General features: G+C 45.2%; 1 protein-coding gene across 1 annotated transcript in view; it reads left to right on the top strand.

Annotated features, from left to right (window-relative positions):
• Positions 1-25,157, top strand: part of FAM171A1 (family with sequence similarity 171 member A1) — a 125,830-nt gene extending 100,673 nt beyond the window's left edge. The window contains exons 6-8 of the mRNA XM_030832411.2: positions 18,323-18,439; positions 21,533-21,647; positions 22,186-25,157. Of these exons, the coding sequence (XP_030688271.1) occupies positions 18,323-18,439; positions 21,533-21,647; positions 22,186-23,893 (1,940 nt within the window). The 3' untranslated portion in view covers positions 23,894-25,157. The remainder of the gene's footprint in view (positions 1-18,322; positions 18,440-21,532; positions 21,648-22,185) is intronic.
• The last annotated feature ends 829 nt before the right edge of the window (positions 25,158-25,986 follow it).

Consider the following 25,986-nt stretch of genomic DNA (forward strand, 5'->3'; position numbering starts at 1 on the left):
AGCACAGACCCCTTTCCCACATGAGAACATCTCAGAGGTACTCGTCGTGAGGCTGTCCACGCTCGTTGGCACGGCACACAGATCTCTGCAGAGCTGGTCCCTGCCTAGCTCCCCAGCTCACTCCCAGCCTCTGTTCCCTGCACACCCTCCATCACTCCCACACCAAACCGTTTGCCGTTCCCTGGATGCGCCTGGGTCTCCCTCATCACTTGTCACATTGTGTGAGCAGGACCTTTCCTCTGAAATCCCTTTCTCCATGTGCTGGACAGTAGTTTGGTTTCTCTCGAGCATGTTGTCCATTCAGCAGCGGCACTAGAAGTCTGTGAAGACATGGCCTTGCAGTGTCTCAGTTATTATCTGTGTCCTCACTGAGTCTTCCTCATCGTTGAGTCTTCATGATCACACACAGTCCCTGGCAGTTGCTAGGTGTCTAAGCAGAATGTTTGCTAAATGATTGAATCAGATGGGGAGCTTTTATGTGTTCTAAGATTCAAGGCGGTTTAAGATATTACAATGTAACACTGGTACTTAGAGGCGGTTTAAGATATTACAATGTAACACTGGTACTTAGAGAATAGACATGTGGACACAGTGGGGGAAGGGAAGGTGGGATGAACTGGGAGATGGGGATTGACATATACATACTACCGTGCGTTAAGATAGATAGCCAGTGGGAACATGTTATAAAACATAGGAAGCTCAGCTCCGTGCTCTGTAATGACCTAGATGGGTGGAATGGGGGGAGGGGGTGGGAGGGAAGTCCAAGAGGGAGGGGATATATGTGTACCTGTAGCTGATTCACTTCATTGTACAGCAGAAACTAACACAACATTGTAAAGCAATTATACTCCAATTAAAAAAAAAAGATGACTCTATACACAGAATTTACCTTTACATATCTGTGTATATATATGTTTAATGAAAGAACGGTGCTTTGAGCACTTGTCTAGAGAGACAGCAGTTATATTGGATTTTCTCCATCCTGGAGCTTCCAACCCTGCTGCTATGATTCTACTCCTTCCTGCCTCTTCATTTTTGAATGTATATAGTTGAATATAGATAAATAAGGCTGGGGTATAAAAGGCTGTATTCCTAATACAGTGATGCTTTCACTAGAGAGTCGTACACAGATATGTCATAACAATATGGCACAGGTCTAGAGAAGCAGCATCCTTGCTCTCATTGGTTTATTTTGTATACAGCTCACAAACAACAAAAGTTTATATAAAAAAAATTTTTTTGATATCTATGGCCGACTGAATAATGCCCCCCCTGAATATCTCCACATCATAATCCCTGGACCCTGTGAATATGACCTTATATGATAGAGGGACTTTGCAGACGTGATTCAGTTATGAATCTTGAGATGGGGAAATTCTCTCGGATTATCCTCGTGGGCCCACTGTAATCACAACGGTCTGTATAAGCAGGGTGCAGGAGGAATCAGAATCAGAGGAGATGGCAACGTAATGACGGAAGCAGCAATTGGAAGGATGCACTTTGAAAATGGAGGAAGGGGCCACAAGCGAAGGAACAGAGGCAGCCTTGAGAAGCTGAAAAAGGCACAGAAATGGATTCTTCATTCAGAGTCTCCAGAAAGAACCAGCCCTACTGATACCCTGACTTTAGCCCAGTGAAACTGATTTCAGACTGCTGACCTCTAGAGCAATAACGGAATAAATTTGTGTTGTTTTAAGCCCCTAAGTTTGTGGTAATTTATCACAGGCGCAAAAGGAAATTAATATACTATAGAAGTCAGTGAAAACAAAGAAATGTGCAGTGTTATAAAGACTCTGAAATATAAGTTATCCAATTTTCTACTTCCTCTCTGGAAATAATCCCCGTGGCATTATTCCTTTTGTCATTGAGAATCTCCATTGTGTCGTTGATCTCTTCCCACTTAAATGGTCTTTTTTAACTTAGCATCTACAGTGAAAAATGTAACTGCCAATTCCTGGCTCTAACAGATTGTATGTGTGCAGAGAAAAGCCAACATTTGGATAGTCATTCAGAAACGATCAAATGAATTAAAATATGTTTTCTGAAAACTTTAAGATTGGATGGACATTTCAAAGAAACCATATGTTCTTTAACTCACTAAACTCAGTAGAAGCCTACATATTTCATAAGGGGTTTTCTGTTATGTGTAATCAATAATATCATTATTCAGGTAGAAATTAAATTATTGCAGTTAAATGAAAAGTTCCAAGAGTGTATTATAAGATCAGAAAAAAAAATAGGAACACATCTTAAGCACATAGCACTCACTGTTTACTAATTATCTGCTATTTATGATTAAGTCAAATATGATAATCACTTCTAACCAGTTTAGCACTTTAATTATCTACTTTTGAGGTATATCAAAGTAATTGCAATTTCAAAATGTTTAACAGCCAGAAATAGCAATTCATGAATCCATTAAGAATTTTTCGTCTAATTAAGTATCGCCAAACTATGGCCTGAAAGCTAAGAATGGTTTTTACATTTTTATTTATTTATTTTATATATTTTGATTGATTGATTGATTGACTGATTTATGGCTGCATTGGGTCTTTGTTGCTGTGCGCGGGCTTTCTCTAGTTGCGTGAGTGGGAGCCACCCTTCGTTGCAGTGTGCGGGCTTCTCACTGTGGTGGCTTCTCTTGTTGCAGAGCACAGGCTCTAGGCATGCGGGCTTCAGTAGTTGTGGCACGCGGGCTCAGTAGTTGTGGCTTGCGGGCTCTAGAGCACAGGCTCAGTAGTTGTGGCTCACGGGCTTAGTTGCTACGCACCATGTGGGATCTTCCTGGACCAGGGATCGAACCCGTGTCCCCTGCGTTGGCAGGCAGATTCTTAACCACTGCAACACCAGGGAAGTCTGGTTTTTGCATTTTTAAATGTTTGAAGAAAGAATCAAAAGAAGAAGAGTATCTCATGACACATGAAAGTTAGATGAAAAGTAAGCATCCCTGAATCAATTTTTATTGGGTGCTGTGGACTGAATGTTTGTATTCCCCCCCCCACAAAATTTGCATGTTGACATCCTAACCCCCAAAGCCATTAGTATTTGGAGGTGGGCCTTTGGAGTTGATGAGGTGATGAGGGTGGAGGTCTCTTGAATGGGATTAGTGCCCTTATAACAGGGGCCCCAGAGAACTTTCTCCCGCCTTCCACATGTGAGGACACAGCAAGAAGGCATCATCCGTGAATCAATGATACAGGCTCTCTGTGGACACTGAATCAACCGGCACCTTGATCTTGGACTTCCCATCCTCCAGAACTGTGAGAAATGAATTTCTGTTGCTTGTAAGCCACCCAGTTTATTTTATTACAGCAACCCAAATGGAATAAGACATGGGAACCCAACCGTGCCTGTTGGTTCATTTGTGGTCTGTGAGTGTTTTTCCTACACCAGCAGAGTTTGAATAATTGCAGGAGAGAGTGTATGTTCTCGCAAACTGAAAAATATTTGCTACCTGGACTATTACAGAACATGTTTGTGACACTCTGATCTGAGATGCATTCAACAGGGAAGCTCTTACTAAAATGCAAGTGTATTCTCCATCTGCAGGGCCGAACAGCGTGCCTGATTCAGTCACAGTCTCTCTGTACTGTTATCCAGGCAGCCTTCCAGCATTTGGCCCCGAGGGACAGCTGATGCTCAGTGATAACACCTTGGTTATAGGGCACGATTTCAAACTCTTAAAGAAAAATGAAATTCTTTTTAAGTTCCGTGGGACTTCTATTTGAAAAATAAATCCACATTTTAATGCTAACTCAAATACTTTCATTCCTGACTGCTGGATAACTGAAAGTTTACTCATGAGAGAAATGTAGAGGTACCTCTTTTCTTTTTTCTTTTTAGATTTCACATATCTGTGATATCATATGGTATTTGTCTTTCTCTGTTTGGCTTTCTTCACTTAGTGTGATAATCTCTGGGTCCATCCATGTTGCCGCAAATGATGTTATTTCATTCCTTTTTTATGGCTGAGTAATAGTCCATTGTGTGTGTGTATATATGTATGTATGTGTGTATATATGTATGTATGTATATATATACACGCACATATATGTGTGTATATATATACACATACATATATATATACATACATATATATATATATATATATATATATAAATACACACACACTACATCTTCTTTATCCATCCCTCTGTTGATGGACATTTAGGTTGTTCCCATGTCTTGGCTATTGTGAATAGTGCTGCAGTGAACATAGGGTGCATGTATCTTTCTGAATTACAGTTTTCTCAGGATATATGCCCAGGAGTGGGATTGCTGGGTCATATGGCAACTCTATCTATATTTAGTTTTTTGAGGACCCTCCATACTGTTCTCCATAGTGACTATCAATTTATATTCCCACCAGCAGTGCAGGAGGGTTCCCTTTTCTCCACACCCTCTCCAGCACCATTAGAGAGGATCAGTATTTGGTGCTATCATTTATCACAGTTTTCTTTTTCTTTTTTTTTTTTAACGGCCACAGTTGTCTTTTTTTTGGGGGGGTGGGGGGAACAGGCAAAGAATTTCCCATTATAATAATGAGCATCTCTATATTTTAACCCACGTGTTCATCCGAGGGTGACCTAATAGATTAACAGTCTCCTAGAACGTAAGTAAAGTTGGATTTTGTTTCGTGTGTTACAGCGGTATGAACTGGCTGATTATGGTATGCACTCTCAGAAAAATGATTTTTTTAAGAAGCCTGACTTGCACATATTAGAATCGAAACTTTTGCCACATTTATGGGCAATGCTGATTTTGCTGACGCTACCGTGTTAAAATGCCACTGGATTTATGGTGCGAGGGAGGCCTCTGTTTAGTGAGTGTAAGTCTTTTCCTTTGAGGAATTACCAGATTTTTTAACCTAGATCTTCTAAAGGTGCTGTCTCTTTTGAAAAGTTGTACAGTGCCAGTGCCTGGGGCCTGGGTGTCCAGGCGTGTCTGAGGGGGTGGGATAAAGTGACCTTATCGGTCACGTTCAGGGGCCAGTGTAACCTTTGAAAGAAGCATCTCTCCTCCCCTAGTCTGGCAGGTGCAGTTTTGTGGGTCATGGTGAATGCACCTTAGCTGAGGCTTTCTGGACAGTACGAGATGGCGTGTCAGCTCAGCTTCACAGGCATTTACTCTCTTCAGCCTGTAACTGGGACAACAGATGGCTGTCCATGTCCTGGGTGGTGCCCTGGGGAATGGTCACTTATGAATAAGCAAACCAGGTCAGTGGTTTGAATTGAAAGTGACTGACTGACCTTGAGTGGCAGAGAAATCACGATTTAAGATCCTCTATGCAATAAGTTTCTGCTGTTTCACAATAAGTTATGTGGCTTGAAGACTCTCATTCTAATGAGGTGACAGAAATAAAAGCAGATTCCAAGTGAAGCTACATTGCAGGATCCAGTTTTAACTGCCTTCCCAGAATGCAGCCTGCAGAGTGGTGTGCGTTGCTATAGAAATGGTGGTTACTGAACCAGCTTCTTATCACGTATGGTGCACACGTATCGGGCCCTCAGCAATACCCGCTCATAATTGGCCTGTAGTGGATTCATCTCTGCATAGGTGATGAGCATTACTGCTGATGCTGTGCTCACTGAACTAGTCCTTTTAGGTAAGTCATGGCCAGCCTGCCCTTGAAGGTGGAGCTTGATTTAAAATACAGATCTAAGATTTTGTTCCATTTCATTGTTTTTCGGGGGGAGAAAGGGATGGGAGTTCTTAAAGCACTAAATTCTGTTTGTCACTTTAAGAAAATGAAAATAGTATTACTGGTGTGTCTTTTTCTCTCTCATGAGCCATGCGTCTTACATAGGAGGTGACATATTGCTATGCAGAGGTGTAGTGATTGAATTACAAGAATGAACTGTAGTGCATCGGGTGGGCAAAAGTTAGAACAAAAGAAGGGAGTTCATGTTTCTAACAGTTCAGTATGTATTTACATGTGTGATGTTAATTGTAGAACCATGTGTATCATCTTTATAATTTTTTTTTCAAAAAGAACAGACTCAATAGTTAATGGAATCAAACAAAGAAGGAAGCAGACTTACCTGTCAAAGTACAATGTCAGTATATCCTTGAGAAAGATGATCTGAAATGGGTCTTCTGAGGATGAAGGTGATTTGTTAGAAACAAAGAAAGAATTCTCAGGAAGAGTCTCTATGTTCCCAGATGTTAAAATTGCCCATAAAAGTGAATTGGGCTTCCTTTAGATATAGGAGGGGAGAAGAAGATAATGTACCTGCAAAGAAAGCTGACTGAAGTGATGTAACAAATCAAAAAGAACCCTGAAGGTGTAGGACTTAATTTGGATAAACGATACCGGTCCGGCGAAAACTTTGGCCACAGATCTTGACTGCCAGGTGGCCAACAAACTGTGATCTGTTTTTCAGACACAGATTGGTGTCTTTTGACCACTCCGGACCATCAGCATCACAGTTGGGATATTCCACCCCTGCTGACCAAGTGGAACGGAGTCCGGCCACGGAACATGTGGGCTGTCCGTGGGGAGACCGAGTGCAGAATGATCTCAGAACATGGACATTTGTTTTCTGATGTTGCCTAGCAACTCAAAAAACACTGTCTAACACCAGTCCATTCCTAAAAATTGTTAAGCCTTTTGTGTTTGTAGCCATACGCCCCAACAGCAACAAAAAAGAGAATTTTTAGAAAACAACACCATCGCATTAGGTATATTGTGGCCATGGTTCAGGGCCGCTTTTGTTTTGAAACCTATTCTTAGAGACTTAATTTTTCTAAAGGATCCTTTTATATAGAATGAGAACTTCCCATGCTTGAGTTGCACAGAAACAGTTTTTGGAAAGCGTAACAAATGATGGTCGCCCGCTTTGCGGCCTTAGAGTGTATAGATCCACGTTCCTCCTAAAAGAAAATGTCTCATGTTATAGTCAGCCCTTAATTACCACTTACGGAATATTCACTTTGTGGATTATCTGTGGCAAGTGTGTATCCTCCAGTGACTTGCCCACCACCTGGAAGCCTCAGAGCTGCCTTGCTTTGCTACCACGTGGCCTGGATTTTAAGCACTGCATCTAACATGCTCGTTCTAAGATCAGCCTGGGTGAAAAATAACTAGGAAGGCAAAGCTGCCACATCATTTATTTTAAAACCAAGTATTTTATAAATGTCTCCTGTTTTCAGTGATCTCCACTGGCATGGGTAATTAAAAGGTAAAATTATCTTTGATTTGAATATTGCACTGGTTGTACGGCATTTGGCAGGAGTGTATAGAACACAGGTAGCCTGTAGCCCAGCAATTGAGACAGCTTGGACATGAACAATGGCTCCTCTGGATCTTGAGCAAGCCCTTTAGCCTCTCAGGGCCTCAGTTTTCTCATCTATAAAATGGGCATAATAATAGCTATCATCCCCATCTCATAGAACTGTCGAGACTGGAGAGCCCTTACAGTGGTGCCTGGCACTGGGGAAAGTGCTCTCTAAATGTTAGCCCTTATTATAATCATCACTGCCCTTATACAGCCCATATGTAGTTTGTGCATTTTGGGTAAAGCGTGTTATAAGCAAGACAGACAAGTACAGTGAAGTCTTAGTGTCTTTAAATGGAATTTCCAGTCTCAGCAAAGGCTGCTTTGTAGCTGGTATGCCTGGACATCCAGTCTAATTGGTTGGTACTCTTGTTCGACTAGTTGTCCCATATTTTGAATGTCATTGCTGTCTCCCTGTTTCTAAATGACTCAAAGTTCAGAATAGGTGTTGCCTTTTAATTTGACTTGAGATAATGTACATAAAGCACCTAGCGCGTTGCCAGGCACGTATTAAGTTCTTAATATCGTGGTTCTTTTTACCCCTTCTCTTGAATCACCCCTTTAAAATTATTTGCATAAACACACATGCACATGCATACACAGAACACACACATCGAACCAACCCAGCCCACATAGAATGTGCTGCGTTAGAGGTTTCTGCAGAAGCGTGCTTGCTGGCTCTCATTATGACCCGCAGTGGAGTTGTACATGGCAGCCCCGCCATTTCACATGGTGGGCAGTTTGAAATACGCCTATATTGAAGGGGAAGAAAAATAGGAGCGTTTGGGGAAAGCCTTTTTTTGTCTACCCATTCTCAGCTGAGCTTATTCATTAGCACAACAGGTGTGACCATAAACCAACATTTTTCATCACTGTGCTCAAAGCAGCCCTAGAGGTTGGGGGACTACATTCTTTCTTAATCAGAAAGAAGCCGCAATTCAGCGCAGGGAAGTACCTGGCACACATGTACAGTATGCTGGGAAGGGAGAAGGGGAGACACAAAACATGGTTTCCTTCAGACTTCAAATCCTCTTCCTGTTCTAGAATCTCCGATTTTGGTGCATTCCTGCTTCTGTGCCAAGACTTAATGTGGCTCAATAGAATGATGGACTGGATCTGGGTTTACAAAACAACAATCCATTCCCAGATGTTTTGTTTGGCCCATACAGTCGATTTAGGGGCATTTATTTGTTTGTTGTGTTTTAATTTACTGTCAACATTTAAATATTGAAAGATTTCCTGAGGAATTCTGTTCTTGGCTTCTCTTTTTCTTTGTTTTTCTTTTTTGCGGTACGTGGGCCTCTCACTGTTGTGGCCTCTCCCGTTGTGGAGCACAGGCTCCGGACGCACAGGCTCAGCGGCCATGGCTCACGGGCCCAGCCGCTCCGCGGCATGTGGGATCTTCCCGGACCGGGGCACGAACCCTGCCCCGGCAGGCGGACTCTCAACCACTGCGCCACCAGGGATTGGCTTCTCTTTTTAAAAGTTGAACAATTCGTTCATTACAGCAGATAGATAGTAAACATCTTCTTTGTGCCAGATTCTACTCTGTCCTAGCCTCTTGGGATAAAGCAATTACAAAACAAGCCAGGGAAGGTCCCTGTAATTATGAAGTCTTTGTTCCAAATGGAGGAGACAGACAATGCACCAGTTTATTACTTCATTGGCATGAGTGCTATAAGACAGGTAAGCAGGGTGATGTCAGGGAGAATGGTTGGCTGGTCAGAGCCTATGGAGGAGTGATACTTGAGCTGAGATCCCAGAGATACCTCTGAGTCTAACATGGGAATGTCTTGGGGGGCAGCACATTCTGGGCAGAAAAAAAATGGTCAACGCAAAGGTCTTAAGATTGGAACCAATTTGTCCACAACCACAGCAGCCAGTTCACTGAGAGGCACTGCCCCTTCAAGCATCTGGAACAAACTCAGATAAGTAAGTGTTTGTCAGCTCCCTGTCGGTAATCTGACAAGTGACTAGATTATTTCTGGAATATATTAGAAATATTTCTGAAGTTGCTTCAAGTACTGGCCACCCAGTTGGTGTACCCCGGAAACATTGTGGGAAATGGTCTTAGGGTTTTCTGAAAGGGTCGCCACACGCCACAAAAGTGCAAACCATCTAGAGCTTTGCTACTCAAAGAGTGGTCTGTGGACGGGGAGATTGTTCCAACTGCAGGATCTCATGCTTTGCTCCAGACCCACTGGATCAGAATGTGCATTTTAACAAGATCTCCACTGCCACAAGCTCTTGAACAAGCACTGGTTGAGAGCATCTGACCGCATCTGTCCAGATGTTTGTCGCCTTCTCTGTTCCGCCACCCTTCGTTTTGAGCAGGTTTTCTAAATGCTGGGGATTTGTGGCTGTGCCTCCCAGAGTCCTGGTCTGGGTCCCCCACCCCGTCCCATCTGACATGTAATTGCAGGATGGATGTTGGATTTAGTGGGTAATGAACAAAATTTCTCTCCATATGGGCTTAATTAGCCAGTTCTCCGATGCTGCTTTCTGGAAATTTATACATACCTATCGTAAATTCAAAATTCTCTCATTAAATTTTATTAATGCTATTATGCATGCTGATACTTTTGGCCACCTATTTAAGGCATACGCTTTCTCTAGCTCTGCCAGAAGCGTTATGGTTTCCCATTACTGCTCTCTCCTAAAATTTGTTTCAGTAAGTCTTGTGATCGCTCAGCTAAAGCTGAAAGGGAAAAAAAAAAAATCAGTCACTTAGATTAAATTTATTTTTAAGAATCCATTCCTCAAAATTTACCCTAAAAATACCCAGGGAACATGTTGTAGCTGAATACAGATGCATTTCTTGTTTTAATTTCTAATAATTGATTATATCTGTGATTTTATGCTTTGAACAGAAGGTCATTGTTTGTAGTGTGTTGCCCTTAATTTTATTCTTGTTTAAACGGGTCCTGAAATGTACTTGCCGGAAGCTACAGGAATGCAACCATCTGTACAGGACTTTCACTCTTCAGTTCCATTGCTTTTAACAAGCATGGTTAGGTAATTGACCACCAGGTAAACACTTTGCAGTGTAATTAACAAGGAATGTATCCTCCTCACAGACTTCATGAAAAAATAATTCCAAAAAAGGGAACATAACTATTCAAAGGCATAGACTTTAATTTGGGAAAAAAAGAAGGCTACTCCACAATGTCATAAAAATTGACACTGTCGCTGTTTCTGCTCTACTGATTAATGTGACTTAAGGGCGGATGGACTTTTCTGGGTGATCTCGTCCCACTAAAGTTTTGTTAAAGCATGTGATAAAAGAGGCTCAGACCTTGACACTGCTAATCGTACATCTGGTAGAAAAATATAGTAGAGGTTATAGCTTAAGATAATGCAGATGGTAATCCTGGGAAATAAGTCTGTGCTGGTTTCTAGAGAAATCCAGCATATTCCGGAAGCTGGGGAACCCCTATGATTATAAGTAGCAATAATAGTAATAACTGTTCGCTGTGGATCTGAGCGGTACATACCCCTTAAGAGGACTGCCCTCAAATGAACTAATGCCCCCGCCATCCTGATCATTCAGCAAGAGTCACCACAGCCCAAGCGAGGAGACAGTCATTGGCCAAAACCAACAGCTGAAGGGCAGGACAGCAGAGGTTCCTACTGTCCAAATTCACACGTGTGTCATGCATATATGTCTCACCTCTCGCCATGAACGTTCTCAAGTAGTTCACAGTGAACCATTAAGTCGTAGGAAGAGACATGGCTCTATTTCACAGAGTGAATATTCACCTTTTAATTGATAGAACTTTTTTGAGATGGGTTTTCTGCGTGGCTGTGGCATTTCTTCATGTCCCAGCGTACAGGCCTAGTAGAACTCACTGCAGCCTCTTTCAGGAAAAATACATCAGTTAGGATATGTTAGCTGCACAGGGTAGCAGAATCCCCAACTACAAGTGCTTAAATGATGAGACCATTTATTTATGTGACAAAGGAAGTGTGAAGCAGCCATCCCCCAGCTGGGCCATCCTCTGCGTGTCCTTGGGTCACACAGCTGGAAAGTGGCAAAGCTGGGATTCACATGCGGGGTTATCTTAGGCCAGGCAAGTCGTCTATGCACTCATTCGGCCCTTGATCATACTGGACTTTTATCTGCCCGGTGTCCTGAGGTGTGGCGTGGTCACAAGTCCCGGTATAAGAGCAATGACTTCTTTCTCTGTATATTGGCGAAGATGCAAGATGCCAGCTTCAATGTGTAAAAGGGCAGGTTTTCACTTATAGTTTCCTTTTCAAAATCAGTAGTGCTCATCCTAACAGGGTTTTTCTGCTTGTTACCAAATGCTGAGATGAGCTCGTGCAGCTGATAAAATAGGGGCTTCTGGGCAGAATAAGTGAGCCAGGCAGAAAAAGCAAGGCAAATCTGATCCGTATCAGTTGTATTCTAATTAGACATTATATTTTTGGCCCTTTTTCATATTTTAGAGTTCTTTTCCCTTTCAATAGACATTTGTTTAAATTTTGAACTCAGTGTTCTTTATATTTTGCAAATAAAAGCTGCTTTCATTCCTGCTTGGTAACCAAGCAAGAAAACGGCACCCTTGGTGATCGCTAAGAGACTCCATCAGATCTTACAGACGAGCATAAGGCGTGTCTTTTCCAGCCTGTCAATTATTGTGTGTAATACTCATTGCAGTTAAATGTAGCTTCCAAGTTAAAATCTTGTGGTGCTTTATACACACAACGAACCTTGCCAGCAGAATACATAACTAACACGCTTTCAAAAGATGAGGGCAGGGGCTTCCCTGGTGGTCCAGTGGTAGAGAATCCGCCTTACAATGCAGGGGACGCGGGTTCGATCCCTGGTTAGGGAACTAAGATCCCACATGCTGTGCGGCAACTAAGCCCACGTGCCACAACTACTAAGCTCGAGAGCCTCAACTAGAGAGCCTACGTGCCGCAAACTACAGAGCCCACGCGCCTTGGAGCCTGCGCACCACAGCTAGAGAAGAGAAAACCTGTACGCCACAACTACAGAGAATCCTGCGCCGCAGCAAAAGATCCTGCATGCCTCAACAAAGATCTCGCGTGCTGCAACTAAGACCCAAGACGGCCAAAAATAAAATAAATGAGTAATAAACAAATCTTTAAAAAAATAATAATTAAAAAAAAAAAGATGAGGACGGTTTTTCAACAAAGTATTTCTCCTTGAAAAATCTTTCCATTGTGCAGGGTTTCACTCTAGAGAATAAGAATTCAGACAAAAACCTATCTGAGGAGGACTTCTCAAAAAGAATAAGAAAACAAATAATCCTGGAGAAATATTAAAATGAGGGTATCAAAAACCAGTTAAGGGCTTCCCTGGTGGCACAGTGGTTGAGAGTCCGCCTGACGATGCAGGGGACACAGGTTCGTGCCCTGGTCCGGGAAGATCCCACATGCCGTGGAGCGGCTGGGCCCGTGAGCCATGGTCGCTGAGCCTGTGCTCCGCAACGGGAGAGGCCACAAGAGAGGCCCGCGTACCGCAAAAAAAAAAAGAAAAGAAAAAAATAAAACCTATCTGAGGATGTGTGTTGAAGAAACTTGGATTTAGCATATCTCTGTTCCACGTCTGGATTTGTCTCTCATGTGGCTGCCTGTGGAGTTTATTCTAGATGCAGTCTTTGCAGGTGGGTTATCTAGTCCCCAGTAGTAGGTGCCCCTGGTGGGGAGTTGGGGGTCATTGGTGGTGAGGAAGCAGAGCTGATAACAGAACCGCTGATAACAGTGTGTAGGAAGGGTGGGGGAGGGGAGGGAAGGGGAGGGGGGAGGAGCGAGGAAAACACATTTGTGGGTGGGAGTATTTAGCATAAGAGCAAACAACTTCGTTCCTCAGTAGGGACCTAAGCACATCAGTATTTTAGGACCAGCATCAGTTGATCATAATCATGACCCTGTATTATCATGAAAAACATCAAAATTATATTCAACTTTATAAGGCAGGAGTAAATGATACTTTTTAGAATTACAGAAAATTGCCTTTTCAAACTTTGGCAAATAAGACCCAAGTTCTGTAGAAGAATAGCTTCCAAACCGTGTTCAGGAGATGTCTTGGGGGTTGTGCCGGGGGGGGGGGCGGTTCTCGTCACTTGTTTGCAGAGAAGCTTGTCTTTTTTTTTTTAATTTTTTAAAAAATAAATTTATTTGTTTATTTTTGGCTGTATTGGGTCTTCATTGCTGCGTGCGGGCTTTCTCTAGTTGCAGCCAGCAGGGGACTCCTCGTTGCGGTGCGCGGGCTTCTCATTGCGGTGGCTTCTCTTGTTGCGGAGCATGGGCTCTAGAGCGCAGGCTCAGTAGTTGTGGCTCACGGGCTTAGTTGCTCCGTAGCATGTGGGATCTTCCTGGACCAGGGCTGGAACCCCTGTCCCCTGCATTGGCAGGCGGATTCCCAACCACTGCACCACCAGGGAAGTCCCGAGAAGCTTGTCTTTTATCTGTTTTATATATTAATTTCTTAATATAAAGGTTCCATTAAAGAGAAAGAGTTCAAATGCTTTGAAAGCTGATGATCTAGAAATTTCAGTACTGCGGAATTCATCCCTCGGTGATGCTAGAGGGATCGCTCTCCTACCTTCACACACATAAGAGTCCCAGTAATGGATGCAGCACGGGGCTCCATCAGCACAGAGACGCACACGGCCGCCAGCCCGCCTGCTCCTGGCACACCCGCTTTACAGCCAGCCACCCTCCCTGGGCAGTGGCCGCCGTTAATGAAGGTGGCAGCCTGGCTGGGCTGGCGTTGTGGAGCACAAGGAAGCATGGCACCCTCCTCCTACCTGCACACCTTCACCAGGTGACCCACCTTGAGACCTGCCTGGACGGCCCACTTGCGAAGAGCCCCGGGGAGTCGGCAGGAAGCCCCGTTATGCTGTTATGACCTCAGCAGCTGCCCTAATGTCCGGACCACAGGGGAGACAAGCTTATTGACCCTGGCAGCCCTACCAGCAGCTGTGATGACCAAGGGGTGTTCAGAGGCTGGCCCCACCCGGGAGGGAGGGGAACAAGCCAGTGGCCTTGCACTTGGAATTTTCTAAGCAGGAGCAACCCGGGTCTTCCCACAGAGATGGAAGGGACCCGCTCCTGGTACCCTGTCCGCGGGTCTGGCGGTCATATAACCTGCTCAACAAAAGAGACTCTCCAGAGGTCTGTTTGTCCGGCTGTCCGGTCACCAGTGACCATTCCCGGCGCTGGCTCTCCAGCCATGAGCACAAGAATCTCTTACGAGTGCAGAGGTTCCTCAGGTGGGAAAACAGCCTCACACCACAGCATCAGGATTTCAGAAATGAGAAGCATATGTTTCTAGTACACAATTCATTAATTCTTGTGTTCCCTGTAGCTAATTTCCTACACAGAAAGCTTGGAAATGGCTTTTGCCAATAACAACGTGATTGCCGAATCCCAAGACAGCGCTGCCCTTTATTCATTGTACACATGTATGTTTCACAGAAAACTTAGGCTGAAATAGATGCCTCTTTCCCAGCTGGCTTTGTTCCCTCTGGTCTGAAAGAGTAGAATCCCAAGCTTAACTGCATTTCCTGCCAGCCACACCCACCTTTGCACAGGAGGTCATCTGATATTATTCGAGGGGAAATGGGGAGTTTGCACGTCTGGCTTTCACCCTCAAGTACTGTCACGTTCCCACGCCACGGATGTGTCTGGGTGTTGAGAAGACAAAGGGAACATAGGATGAGGGTTAGCAACTTCGGCGAGGTATGCTTTGGAAAACGGGTGATGTAGTGACACGTGCCCTGGGGTCGCCGAGACCTGGAAGGTCCCTGCGCGCAGGAGGGACTCAGGATGGACACAGGATGTGACTTGAATCTTGAAGGGTGGGTAGATTTTTGGAAGAGAGGAAAAGCATGTGAGGTTGGAATAACAGTTGAGGGCAAAGTCACAGCCTCTGGTAAAAGTGTGTGTTGTGAGGACCAACCTGGGAAGAACTGGGGGTGGGGGCGGGTGGCCTTCCATTGCTAATGGCGCCGGAAGCCCTGCCCAGACGTCCCCAGTCTCTGTCCCTCCCGTTCCCCGGGCCAGTAACTTACCATGCCTCTGTGCATGCTATTCCCTCTTTTTTCTCTCTGCTCCTGGCCACCCTCCACCCCGGTGACAGTCCTGCCTGTTCACCGGAGCCCAGCTCGTCCCAGCCTTCTCTGCCCACCGCAAGAGGCACTCGTTCTTACTGAGCTCCCAAAGCAGCTTGTACTGCGCCTTTCCCTGGCTCTTCTGGCTCCCACAAGCATCACAGGCTGGACTTGCGGGCCTGTTAGCTGGGGGCGGGGTGTGTGTGTCCGTCCACCCTTTAGGCTTGTTCCCAGTGTAACTGGGAGGTGTTTTAAAAGTCCCTTTCCAGGGCTTCCCTGGTGGCGCAGTGGTTGAGAGTCCGCCTGCCGATGCAGGGGACCCGGGTTCGTGCCCCGGTCCGGGAAGATCCCACGTACCGCAGAGCGGCTGGGCCCGTGAGCCATGACCGCTGAGCCTGCGCGTCCGGAGCCTGTGTTCCGCAACGGGAGAGGCCACAACAGTGAGAGGCCCGCGTACAGGTTAAAAAAAAAAAAAAAAAAAAAGCCCGTTTCCAGTTGGCTGTGTCGTAGAAAGCCAAGGCGACTTAGCCATCCAGGTAGGTGGCTCGCCCTTGAGTGAGCGCTCAGGGCTCTGAGCTTCCAGCTGTTTTCCTCTGGTCGCCTTTAGCCTAACCTAATCCGCTCCACTTGAAGAGCAGTGACTCAAGAGGGAAACTGCAAACCAAAGAGTGCAGGCGGCTTCCTGGCTGATAGGAGATCCTGGCAGGGCCACTCCTGTGGGAGCGCGTGTGGGAGTGGGGTCGGGTGTGTAAGTCATGAGCTAAACAGCATGGGGTCCCCGAGGGGAAAACCGGAAGTGGTGGCAAACCATCCGTTCGCTGCCTTCAGGCGAGCTTTCTGACCCGACGCAGAACCACGTTAGCCGCCTGTGTCACATGCTCCCTGTTTCCATGTTCTCAGCAGCCCTGTGGAGTGAGTGATGCTCGGAGTGGCTGGACCACCTCTGGGTTGATGCTCTTCAGCACGTGAATCTGAAGTGAGCATCCTCATCCTCACTTTGGAAACCTTCCAGCGTATATTCTCGTCTCACTTGACTTGAAATCCTCTGGGGCCATGATTCAGCCTGTTGCAGGGGGCAGTCAGACTACGCAGGGCACCCGCTGACGCCTGGCCTCTTCCCGTCTTCCTTCTTTGTTCACCTTCTGTCTTCGAGGATGAGGAGGGGGAGGAGGGGGAGGGGAGGACATGGAGGGGGAGGGGAGGAGGGCTGTGGGAGGCGTTGCTGGGGCACCTTTCCACCCCGTACATCTGAATGTTGCTATGGCAACTGATAGGCCCGAGGAAGTCTGCCAGGTGTTGCTTCTTTTCTCAGGAGGGAAAGAAAACTGCTCTTGCCACGTCGGTGATGTGTATACCTAGGAAAGGCAGGGATTTGGAGACTGGAAGGTGGAATGTTTGGTGCACAGCTGGCGCATTTAGTCCCGGAGGGGACAGGATTCCACATGCAGCCATTTCAGGGGGTGGGTGATCATAGGAGGAACCCCGTGTGAGAGACCCGTGTCTCCGGGCTGGTGGGGACCTAGCCAGCAATCTCCCTTGCTCCCCGGCTCTCAAAGCAAGGTTCTCTGCAGGTGAGACAGGTGACAGCCAGGCAGCCTTGGGCGACCGGCTCCTGGAAACCTTACAAAGTAAAAAAGTTCTCAAACGCTGGCAGGTTTCGTAGGAGATGCGGCAGGGCAGAGTGGAAGAAATAGCACCGGCCTTGAGGCCAGACACACAGAGAGACCTAGTCTGCCCCTGCTCTGCCCTCTACCCCTGGGAGGCCTCGGAAGAGTTCCGTGTCTCACCAGTGTCCAGTGTCTAAAAGGGGAAAATAAGTCCTCCTCTGTAGGGTCGCTGTGAGAACCGTAGATAGCTTGTATAGGAAGCACATGGCTGCGACGGGCCAGCACACAGAGGTGCTCACTACTGTGAGGTACTAGTTACAGTAGTGACTGAAGACAGCCCTAACTAGTATCTCACAGTAGTGACTGAAAACAGCCCTGACCTGGACGTACTCCATGTCTCCCAGCATCAGAACCAACTAGAAGCTTCTTAAAATACTCGCCTAAGCCAGTCTTATGGGTTGGAATTTGCAAAGATAGGACCAAGGAATCGATATACTTTTTTTAAACTTCCCGAAGCATATATGGAATCTAAAAAAGGTTCTGAAGTACCTAGGGGCAGGACAGGAATAAAGACGCAGACGTAGAGAATGGACTTGAGGCCACGGGGAAGGGGAAGGGTAAGCTGGGACGAAGTGAGAGAGTGGCATGGACATATATACACTACCAAACGTAAAATAGGTAGTGGGAAGCAGCCGCATAGCACAGGGAGATCAGCTCGGTGCTTTGTGTCCACCTAGAGGGGTGGGATAAGGAGGGTGGGAGGGAGACGCAAGAGGGAGGGATATGGGGATATATGTATACGTACAGCTGATTCACTTTGTTATAAGGCAGAAACTAACACACCATTGTAAAGCAATTATACTCCAATAAAGATGTTAAAAAAAAAAAACAAAAACTTCCCCAAGCAACTCTGATGTCACCAGTCTGCGATTCCAGAGAGGAAATCCGTTTATTTGCTTGAGGATGAAGACTATAAACAGAGCTGGAGTTTCCCCTCTTCTTTCTCGTCCCACCAGCCCTTTTCATGCTACCTTTATTCTGCTTCTAAACCCCTAAGGCTTCCGGAGGAGATGGGACATGATGGTGGAGGAGTAAACTCCAAAAGCTTCTGCTAAAAGTATCTGCATTTGGAAGCAGGAACGTGTGATAAAGTGGCTGAAAGTCATTTAATCAGGAAGAAAAACAAGTTCGACTCTTTCCTGAAAGCGAAATGCAGTCCCTCCGTGAGAGCTGGACCCTTTTGGCTCTCTGATGGGTTCTAAACACGACACCGAAGGTGACTTGTACAATGAGCTTAAGCCTTAAATAGGAGTTTAGCGTGCATGTGGCTGAAGTTTTTTTCTGCATCCCACAGGAACGTGGCTGAAGAGTGGTCTCGGCCTCGTGCACCAGGAAGGCAGCCAGCTGACGTGGACATACATCGCCCCTCAGTTGGGGTACTGGGTGGCAGCCATGTCTCCTCCCAACCCAGGTAACAGGACCCCCGAAATCTGCAGTGATGGGAACCGATTCCTTTGAGGGTTCAGGCTAAGTGTGCTTTTGAAAGCGATGTCAGCAGGGAGATCAGATCTTCCTTAAATATGGTTGAAAGTGTGAAAAAGCAAATGAGGAGTCAAAGGTTTTTCCTGGGGGTTGGGGGAGTTCTGGTTGGAACTCTCCCATCCAGGATAAGAATCATGCATAGAAAATAGCCTTGTCTCGAATCTCTGTTTTGCTCAGACAGCTGCCGTAGGGAATTCTTAATCTAAAGCCCACAGAGGCGGGTCAGACCTCCTCCCTAATTTCTGAAACAGCTGTGGCCTGGTGCAAGAGAACACGTAGTATAAGGCAATCACTAGAGGGACCAGCAGAAAGTCACCATTGGAGGCTTCTTGGGGCAAAACCCTTGATCGGGCATTTCTGAAAGGCTTAAAAGGAAGCCTGTTTTATATCTAAAAGAATACTCATCTCCACTTAGGATACATGAATTAACTCATGTTTTTCACTGAAGTTTAATTTCACAAATATTTTGACTAAAAGTTTGGGTTTTTTTTTAACCGAACCATGCTGATTTATCCCTAGGAGTATTCTAGAATTGCTTTTTTCAAAATAGTCACCTTAGGAGAAGTCTTTCCAGTGGATGGCTTCCAGGACTCAAAATGCCTTTAGAAACTTTTTCCCCTGGACTGTCATCATTAGAGAAACTCTTCATAGGTGGCCAATCTTTTTGCCCAGAGGGTCCCTTTGATTTTTCTTAGACACATCTAAAAGTCACCCACCTCCAAGGCTGGTGAATAAAGTAGGTAATTGAGCTAGGTCAACATGTGCTGTGATTAAAAGTTGTCTCGTCAATTAACCATGAAGGCAGTTTCAAAATGGGAGTCCAAAATACTTTACCAATGGAATCATCACTGGGATGAACACTTAGACTCCCAAAGTAACTAATTTGATGGAGGCCAACCCTAGATGGGTGTTGAAAAGTCAGTTACATTTACTTGATAGTCCAGTCCTGGGAAAATGTACACTTCACATCTGGGTTATAAAACTATGTGTTTCCCTTTACCGTATGGTTCTTGTAGCCACGTAGGCATGAACCAGCTACAGAAATGCCTCAGTCTCCAAATCTGAAATATCTAGAATATGATTATGAGTAAGGTAAGAAAGAAAAAAAAGCCCTTAAGTACCAAAGTAGAGACCACAAAGCCCGTGCATTAAAGTTAACTTTTATTTTAGATCTATTTCAAAGAACCATGGCGATCGGTGTTCCTATCATGCGACAGATTAATAGATACTTTTGTAAAGAGGGGAAGAAGAACTGCTAGATGTAGGTCGACCCAAGCTTCCTGAGAGCAGTGAAGGAAGAGACAAAAAGCCATAAAAAGCACACATAGTACAGCCCTGACGGCATTTAACGTAGAAATGTGTATATTGGTAACCACACAGCCGTCACTTATATTAAAACAAATTACAGTGATGCTGTGCTTTTGTGAGCCCAAAACCAACAAGAAAATAGAGTTTTCTCTTTCATTCTCTGGTTAAGAAGGAAATGAAGTATGACTGTGAAGTTTGTCAAGATTTCCACTGGCAGAAGTTAAAATAATAGCATTTTAAGTACTTAAAAGGACCAAGCTTCAGTTATTTGGAAATGATTTTTATGTGTACCCCAGATTTCTTGGTGACCCCTGCCAAGGCATTACATATGTCTGTGGGGTTGTCTCTGTGTCAAAAAAAAGAAAAAAAAAAGTTTCTCTGAACAATTCAGGCGGTAGATAGTTGTCAGTAATTTCCCCCCCCACAAAAAAAAGTTTCTCTGAACAATTAAGGCGGTAGGTAGTTGTCAGTAATTTTTCCAAAAAAAAAAAGTTTCTCTGAACAATTAAGGCGGTAGATAGTTGTCAGTAAGTTTTCCAACTTTTGTAAATATTCACCCTCACCCCGTTGAAATGATTTGTAATTGGGAGAGAATGATGTCATCTTTTGAACTTAAGTAATGTCACTATTTTCAAAAATCCAAAAGTCTCCTTGGATTTATCTAGCTTTTAAGAGATTTTTGAAGAAATCTGTCCCTTCGAATATAAAAAATCAATTAAGAAATGGGTGTTTATGGTGTTTAGTAATCATAACCTTGCTCCTCTGACATAATGTACGATCTAACCACATTCCTTCCTTCCCATCTTTTGGAGCACTGCCAAGATACCTGGACACCAATAGGTGCCCCAATATTGTAATTTGGGGAAGTTTTCGTTATTGCTGTCAATCCATTGTTAGCAACATTAAGATAGATTCTTACTACTATTGAACATAAGGAGTAAGTTAAACTACCTCTTGGGATTCTAATGTAAATTAAATCCCAATTTAATTTAATGGATTCTAATGGATTTTAATGTAGATTAAAAAGAAAATATGTTTACCTCTGATCACCTTGTCTGTAAGTTCTGGAAAGGTCTGTTGCCACATCAGGTTAGCCATTTTGAACAGATACTAGAGAGAAAGATGTTATTTTTTAAAAACAGGAGGCATTTTAGAAACCCTTGATACCCCTGTAATAAGCTGTGGATTATTTTTTTTAAGTCATAGAAATTTATTTCATACATTTCAACTGATTCATTTAGGCCAAGGGTTTAGGCCAATGATTACACAGTAATCATTGCCCAGGGAAAGTGAGAATCAAATTTCATGACTTTTTTTTTTTTCTTCTGCAGTATCATAAAATCCCCAGGTCTTCAGGTCATGTCTCTGAATGGATGAGTCCCCCTCATTATATGATCGTGCATCTAGTTTTCTTTTATTAAAAGATCACATATTTAGAATGATGAAAATGGTACCCAATGCTAAGGAAGGACCCTGGACACTGCACACAGAATTTGAGTACTCAGAGTGCTCTAGTGATGGTTGGGTTAATCCCTTTTCACTGAGGGAAGTGACGGTGATGCTGCAGGCACACCATCTAAAGGGTGTCTGCATCCGGCCGCCGCTCCACACCCCAGCCAATAAGAGCAAGGAAAACATCACGCTCTCAGTTCATCTCCCCTCTTTTTATTGAAAGGTTTTCACAAATCTCAAATGCCCTTTTCTGACTTTTTAGGTCCCGTTGTCACACAGGACATCGCCACGTATCACACGGTGTTTCTTTTGGCCATCTTGGGAGGAATGGCTTTCATTCTTTTGGTTTTGCTGTGTCTCCTTTTATATTATTGCAGGTAAAGTTTTACCATTGAGGCACTGTCTTTTTTAATTTGGAATTTCTTGCGCAAGCATTGATATCGAGGTCCTTTTCTGAGTCGAGGTCCTTTTTTTCTCATGAAAAAGTACCTAAGAACTGAACATCTGTCACGTAAGTTGCAAACAGTGGGAGGCACACTGTAAAATGTTTCTTAGAAGGGCGGTCACAAAAAAATAAGTTGTCATGATTCGTTCAGAATAGTCCTACATGGTAATGAAGAGATGATATTCTCAAGGACACAGCAGAACTGTTCTTATTTTGATGCCTCATCTGATCGACTTGCAAGAAGGTTTATCGTCGACTCTGCTTTTGAATGGATAACTTGGATGTACTTGGGGTAAAATCTGCGACCCTCAGAATCAAACTAGGGCTGAGGGTGCGGGGTGAGAAGGCTTCTGGCTGCCAGTTCATTGTGTTGTCTTGTTTCTTCCTGTGGGAATTGAGAATTAGGTTTCGACTTGAACCTTCACTGTTCTGAGAATCTTTAATCTTGGGGTTTGTATCTTTGATCGCAGGCGGAAGTGCTTGAAACCCCGCCAGCACCATAGAAAACTGCAACTTCCTGCCACCCTGGAGAGTACCAAAAGGGATCAGTCAACTTCCATGTCACACATCAACCTGCTGTTTTCTCGGCGGGAATCAGAATTCCCTGGCCCGCTCTCCGTCACCAGCCAGGGCCGCCCCCCCGACGCCCCGGGCTCAAAGGAGCTGATGAGCGGAGTCCATTTAGAGATGATGTCTTCCAGCGGGGAGGTGGACATGCACACGCCCATGCTGAAGCTCTCCTACAGCACCTCGCAGGAGTTCAGCTCTCGGGAGGAACTCCTGTCTCACAAGGAGGAGGATAAAAGCCAAATCTCCTTTGACAACCTGACACCGAGTGGGACGTTGGGAAAAGACTACTGTAAGTCGGTGGAGATGTTCCCCTTAAAGGCCAGGAAGTCTGTGGAAAGGGAAGGCTATGAGTCCCCCGGCAACAGTGACTACAGGAGGAATTACAATGCCATGCTCTCGCAGCCTTTATTTGAAAAGCAAGACAGAGACGGGCAGGCCTCCGTGACCCACATTTCCACAGGAAGTAAGCTCACCATTCAGGAACACATGTACCCCGCGCCTTCATCTCCGGAGAAAGACCAGCTGATGGAACGCAGACCTACTGAATGTATGATGTCGCGATCAGTAGACCACCTGGAGAGACCTACCTCTTTCCCGCGGCCCGGCCAGCTGATCTGCTGCAGTTCCGTGGACCAGGTCAATGACAGCGTTTACAGGAAAGTATTACCCGCCTTGGTCATCCCGGCTCATTACATGAAACTCCCAGGGGACCATTCGTATGTGGGCCAGCCCCTGGTCGTCCCAGCCGACCAGCAGCTCGAGATCGAAAGACTGCAGGCCGAGCTCTCCAGCCCTCACGCGGGGATCTTCCCACACGCCTCCTCACAGATCCAGGCCCAGCCCTTATCTTGCCAGGCTATCTCGCAGCAGCACCTACAGGACGCGGGCACCCGGGAGTGGACCCCACAGAATGCATCCATGTCCGAGTCCCTCTCCATCCCTGCATCCCTGAACGACGCAGCCTTGGCTCAGATGAACAGCGAGGTCCAGCTACTGACCGAAAAGGCGCTGTTGGAACTTGGGGGTGGGAAGCCCCTTCCCCACCCTCGGGCCTGGTTCGTGTCCCTGGACGGCCGGTCCAATGCACACGTCAGACATTCCTACATTGATCTCCAAAGAGCTGGGAGGAACGGAAGCAATGATGCCAGTTTGGATTCTGGCGTGGATATGAATGAACCCAAATCTGCCCGAAAGGGAAGAGGAGACCCCTTGTCTCTGCCGCAGAACCGCCCACCGGTCCAGGAGCATGCGCAGAAAGAGCCGCGGGCCGCGGACAGCTCGGCCTACACGCAGCTCGTGTACCTGGACGACATGGACCAGAGCGGCAGCGAGGGCGGCACCGCGGTCGGGACGCCCGAGGACAGTGCCCTGCGGTGCCTGCTGGACGGCTCCAGCCGGAGAAGCGGCGGCCAGCTGCCCAGCCTGCAGGAGGAGACGACGAAACGAACCTCGGACGTCCCCCCGGCGCCATCGGCCAGTCCCGACAAGAGGCGATCCGCTCAGGAGGACGAGGACGACGAAGACGACGACGACGACCAGGGCGAAGGCAAGAAGAGCCCGTGGCAGAAACGGGAGGAGCGACCCCTGATGGCGTTCAACATCAAATGAGCGGCCCCGAGCCGCCCAACAGGGGGACTAGAATCCAGTTGCCAAAAATTCTTTCTTACGGAAGCGCTGACCTGTTTGCGGAGGAAGTGGAACCACGTCCACAGTGGGAAGTGGACTTTTTTCTGCAATTACCGTTTGCTGTCAAAGTGTTTGCAAGTAAAGTTCTTACTCAGAAGAAAGAATGCGTCGCCTCCAGGGAGATGGCCGAACGGAGTGTCAGAATGTCCGCGTCGTTCCCCGTACTTGATGTGTCCACCCCCGAGGACACCAAAAAACCACACGTGATGTCGCTGAGTTCTGATGATAACCTCAGTGCTCCCGCAGATTCTGGGAACAGATGAAACTCTTTTTGCATTGCTTGAATCAATTCTATCACAATAATGCTCCTGTGAAGTTATTATTGAGAAATTAGCTTGGCACTTAGTGTCTGGAGGTATGCATTATCTCAAAGGAAAACTATGCATCGCTGCTTCGTGGTCTTACTTTGCTTAGATTGTTGCTTTGGCTAGGTTTCGTTTCCGATTTGCTTTTGTTAAACACACACACACACACACACAGACACACACACACACACACACAATTTGGTTGTAAGGAATCTATTCCTTCGTTTTCGCCTGTGGTTTATTTCGGTATCTCCTTTCAGGAACTTCTGAGTGTCACCTCTGAACATCCAAGCCTCTTAATGAAATCGTACTGAAGTTTTTATCAGCTGCCAGTCCTTCACTTCTGGTCCCATTAACTCCAAGTGCCTTTTTTACAGTGACAACAGACAGTCCCTTACTTGGCTTTTTTTTTCGTTTGTTTTTCTTAACTTCTTTCATTGAACTGCCTGGATTTTATAAAGTTATGAAACGATCCCCCTTTTCTTTCAACTGCATGCCGCCAAGTGCCCATTCGTGCTCCGAATTCTCATTTCAGCTCAGTGTATTCTGTCGTTCTCACGTGTGACGTGGATTCTGTTTAGCTAAGCTAGCCTAGAGGACACTTTAGCGATCCCCTTCCCTCCGCCATCCTTTTGGCCACTAGGCACCATTATGGTTTTATTGGCTGTTTGTATATATGGTTACGTATTAACTCTGGAATCCTATGGGCTGAGCTTGCTTACCAAACACAGAGTATGGGCTGAGCAAGAAGACTGAATGTGACTATTAAACAAATCTTATGTACTATCCAAAAGTGCCAGAATGATTCTTCTGTGCATTCTCCTTAAAGAGCTGCTTGGTTATCCAAAAATGAAAACTCAGAATAAACTCTTAAACAGAAACCTGTCTTGTGGTCCTTTTCATTCATTCTGAGCCATAATTGGTTTTAGAGTCGCCATTAAGAATGCTCTCTTCATCCCTTGGCAGTCTGGAAGGCCAGTTGTTGGATTTATATTCAAAGGCTAACACATGGTGGGGGGAGGGATACATTGGGAGATTGGGATTGACATATACACACTGCTATAGATAAAATAGGTAACTAATAATGCCCTACTCTATAGCACAGGGAACTCTTCTCAATACTCTGTAATGGCCTATACGGGAAAAGAATCTAAAAAAGAGTGGATATATGTGTACGTATAACCGATTCACTTTGCTGTACAGGAGAACTAACACAACGTTGTAAATCAACTCCGATAAAAAACAAACAAACAAAAAAGACTAACACATAGATGCCTCGGAGTTGACATGATGGTTAAATCCTAAAAATCCACCTTGCTGTTTAATTTCATTCAAGAATACAAGGTAACATTTTATTGTGTTTCCGCACTTTACAAAAAACTAATGTTTTCTTTTATGTTCAGTGTCGATCCAGCTTCAAAAAGATGTCATTCAAATGACCAGAACCATCCCAGATGTGTGAAACTATTAATCAAAATCATTACTGGAGCCGTCAGCATGTAGCACAGATTGGTGGAAATAAATTAAGCTAGCTAGCTTCGTTATAAAATCTTATTCATGAATTTCACACCAGCAGAAAAATGAGTCAAGCTGATTTTTACGATTTTAATTTTCAAATGCCGATGTCTAGTGTTTTGCTTTTAAAATGGTTGAGAGAGTCCCTGACAGTGTGGAAGCATATGAATGGATGGGAGTCTGGGGTTTAGCAAG

This window comes from Globicephala melas, chromosome 2 (genome assembly GCF_963455315.2).
Source record: "Globicephala melas chromosome 2, mGloMel1.2, whole genome shotgun sequence".
NCBI lineage: Eukaryota > Metazoa > Chordata > Mammalia > Artiodactyla > Delphinidae > Globicephala > Globicephala melas.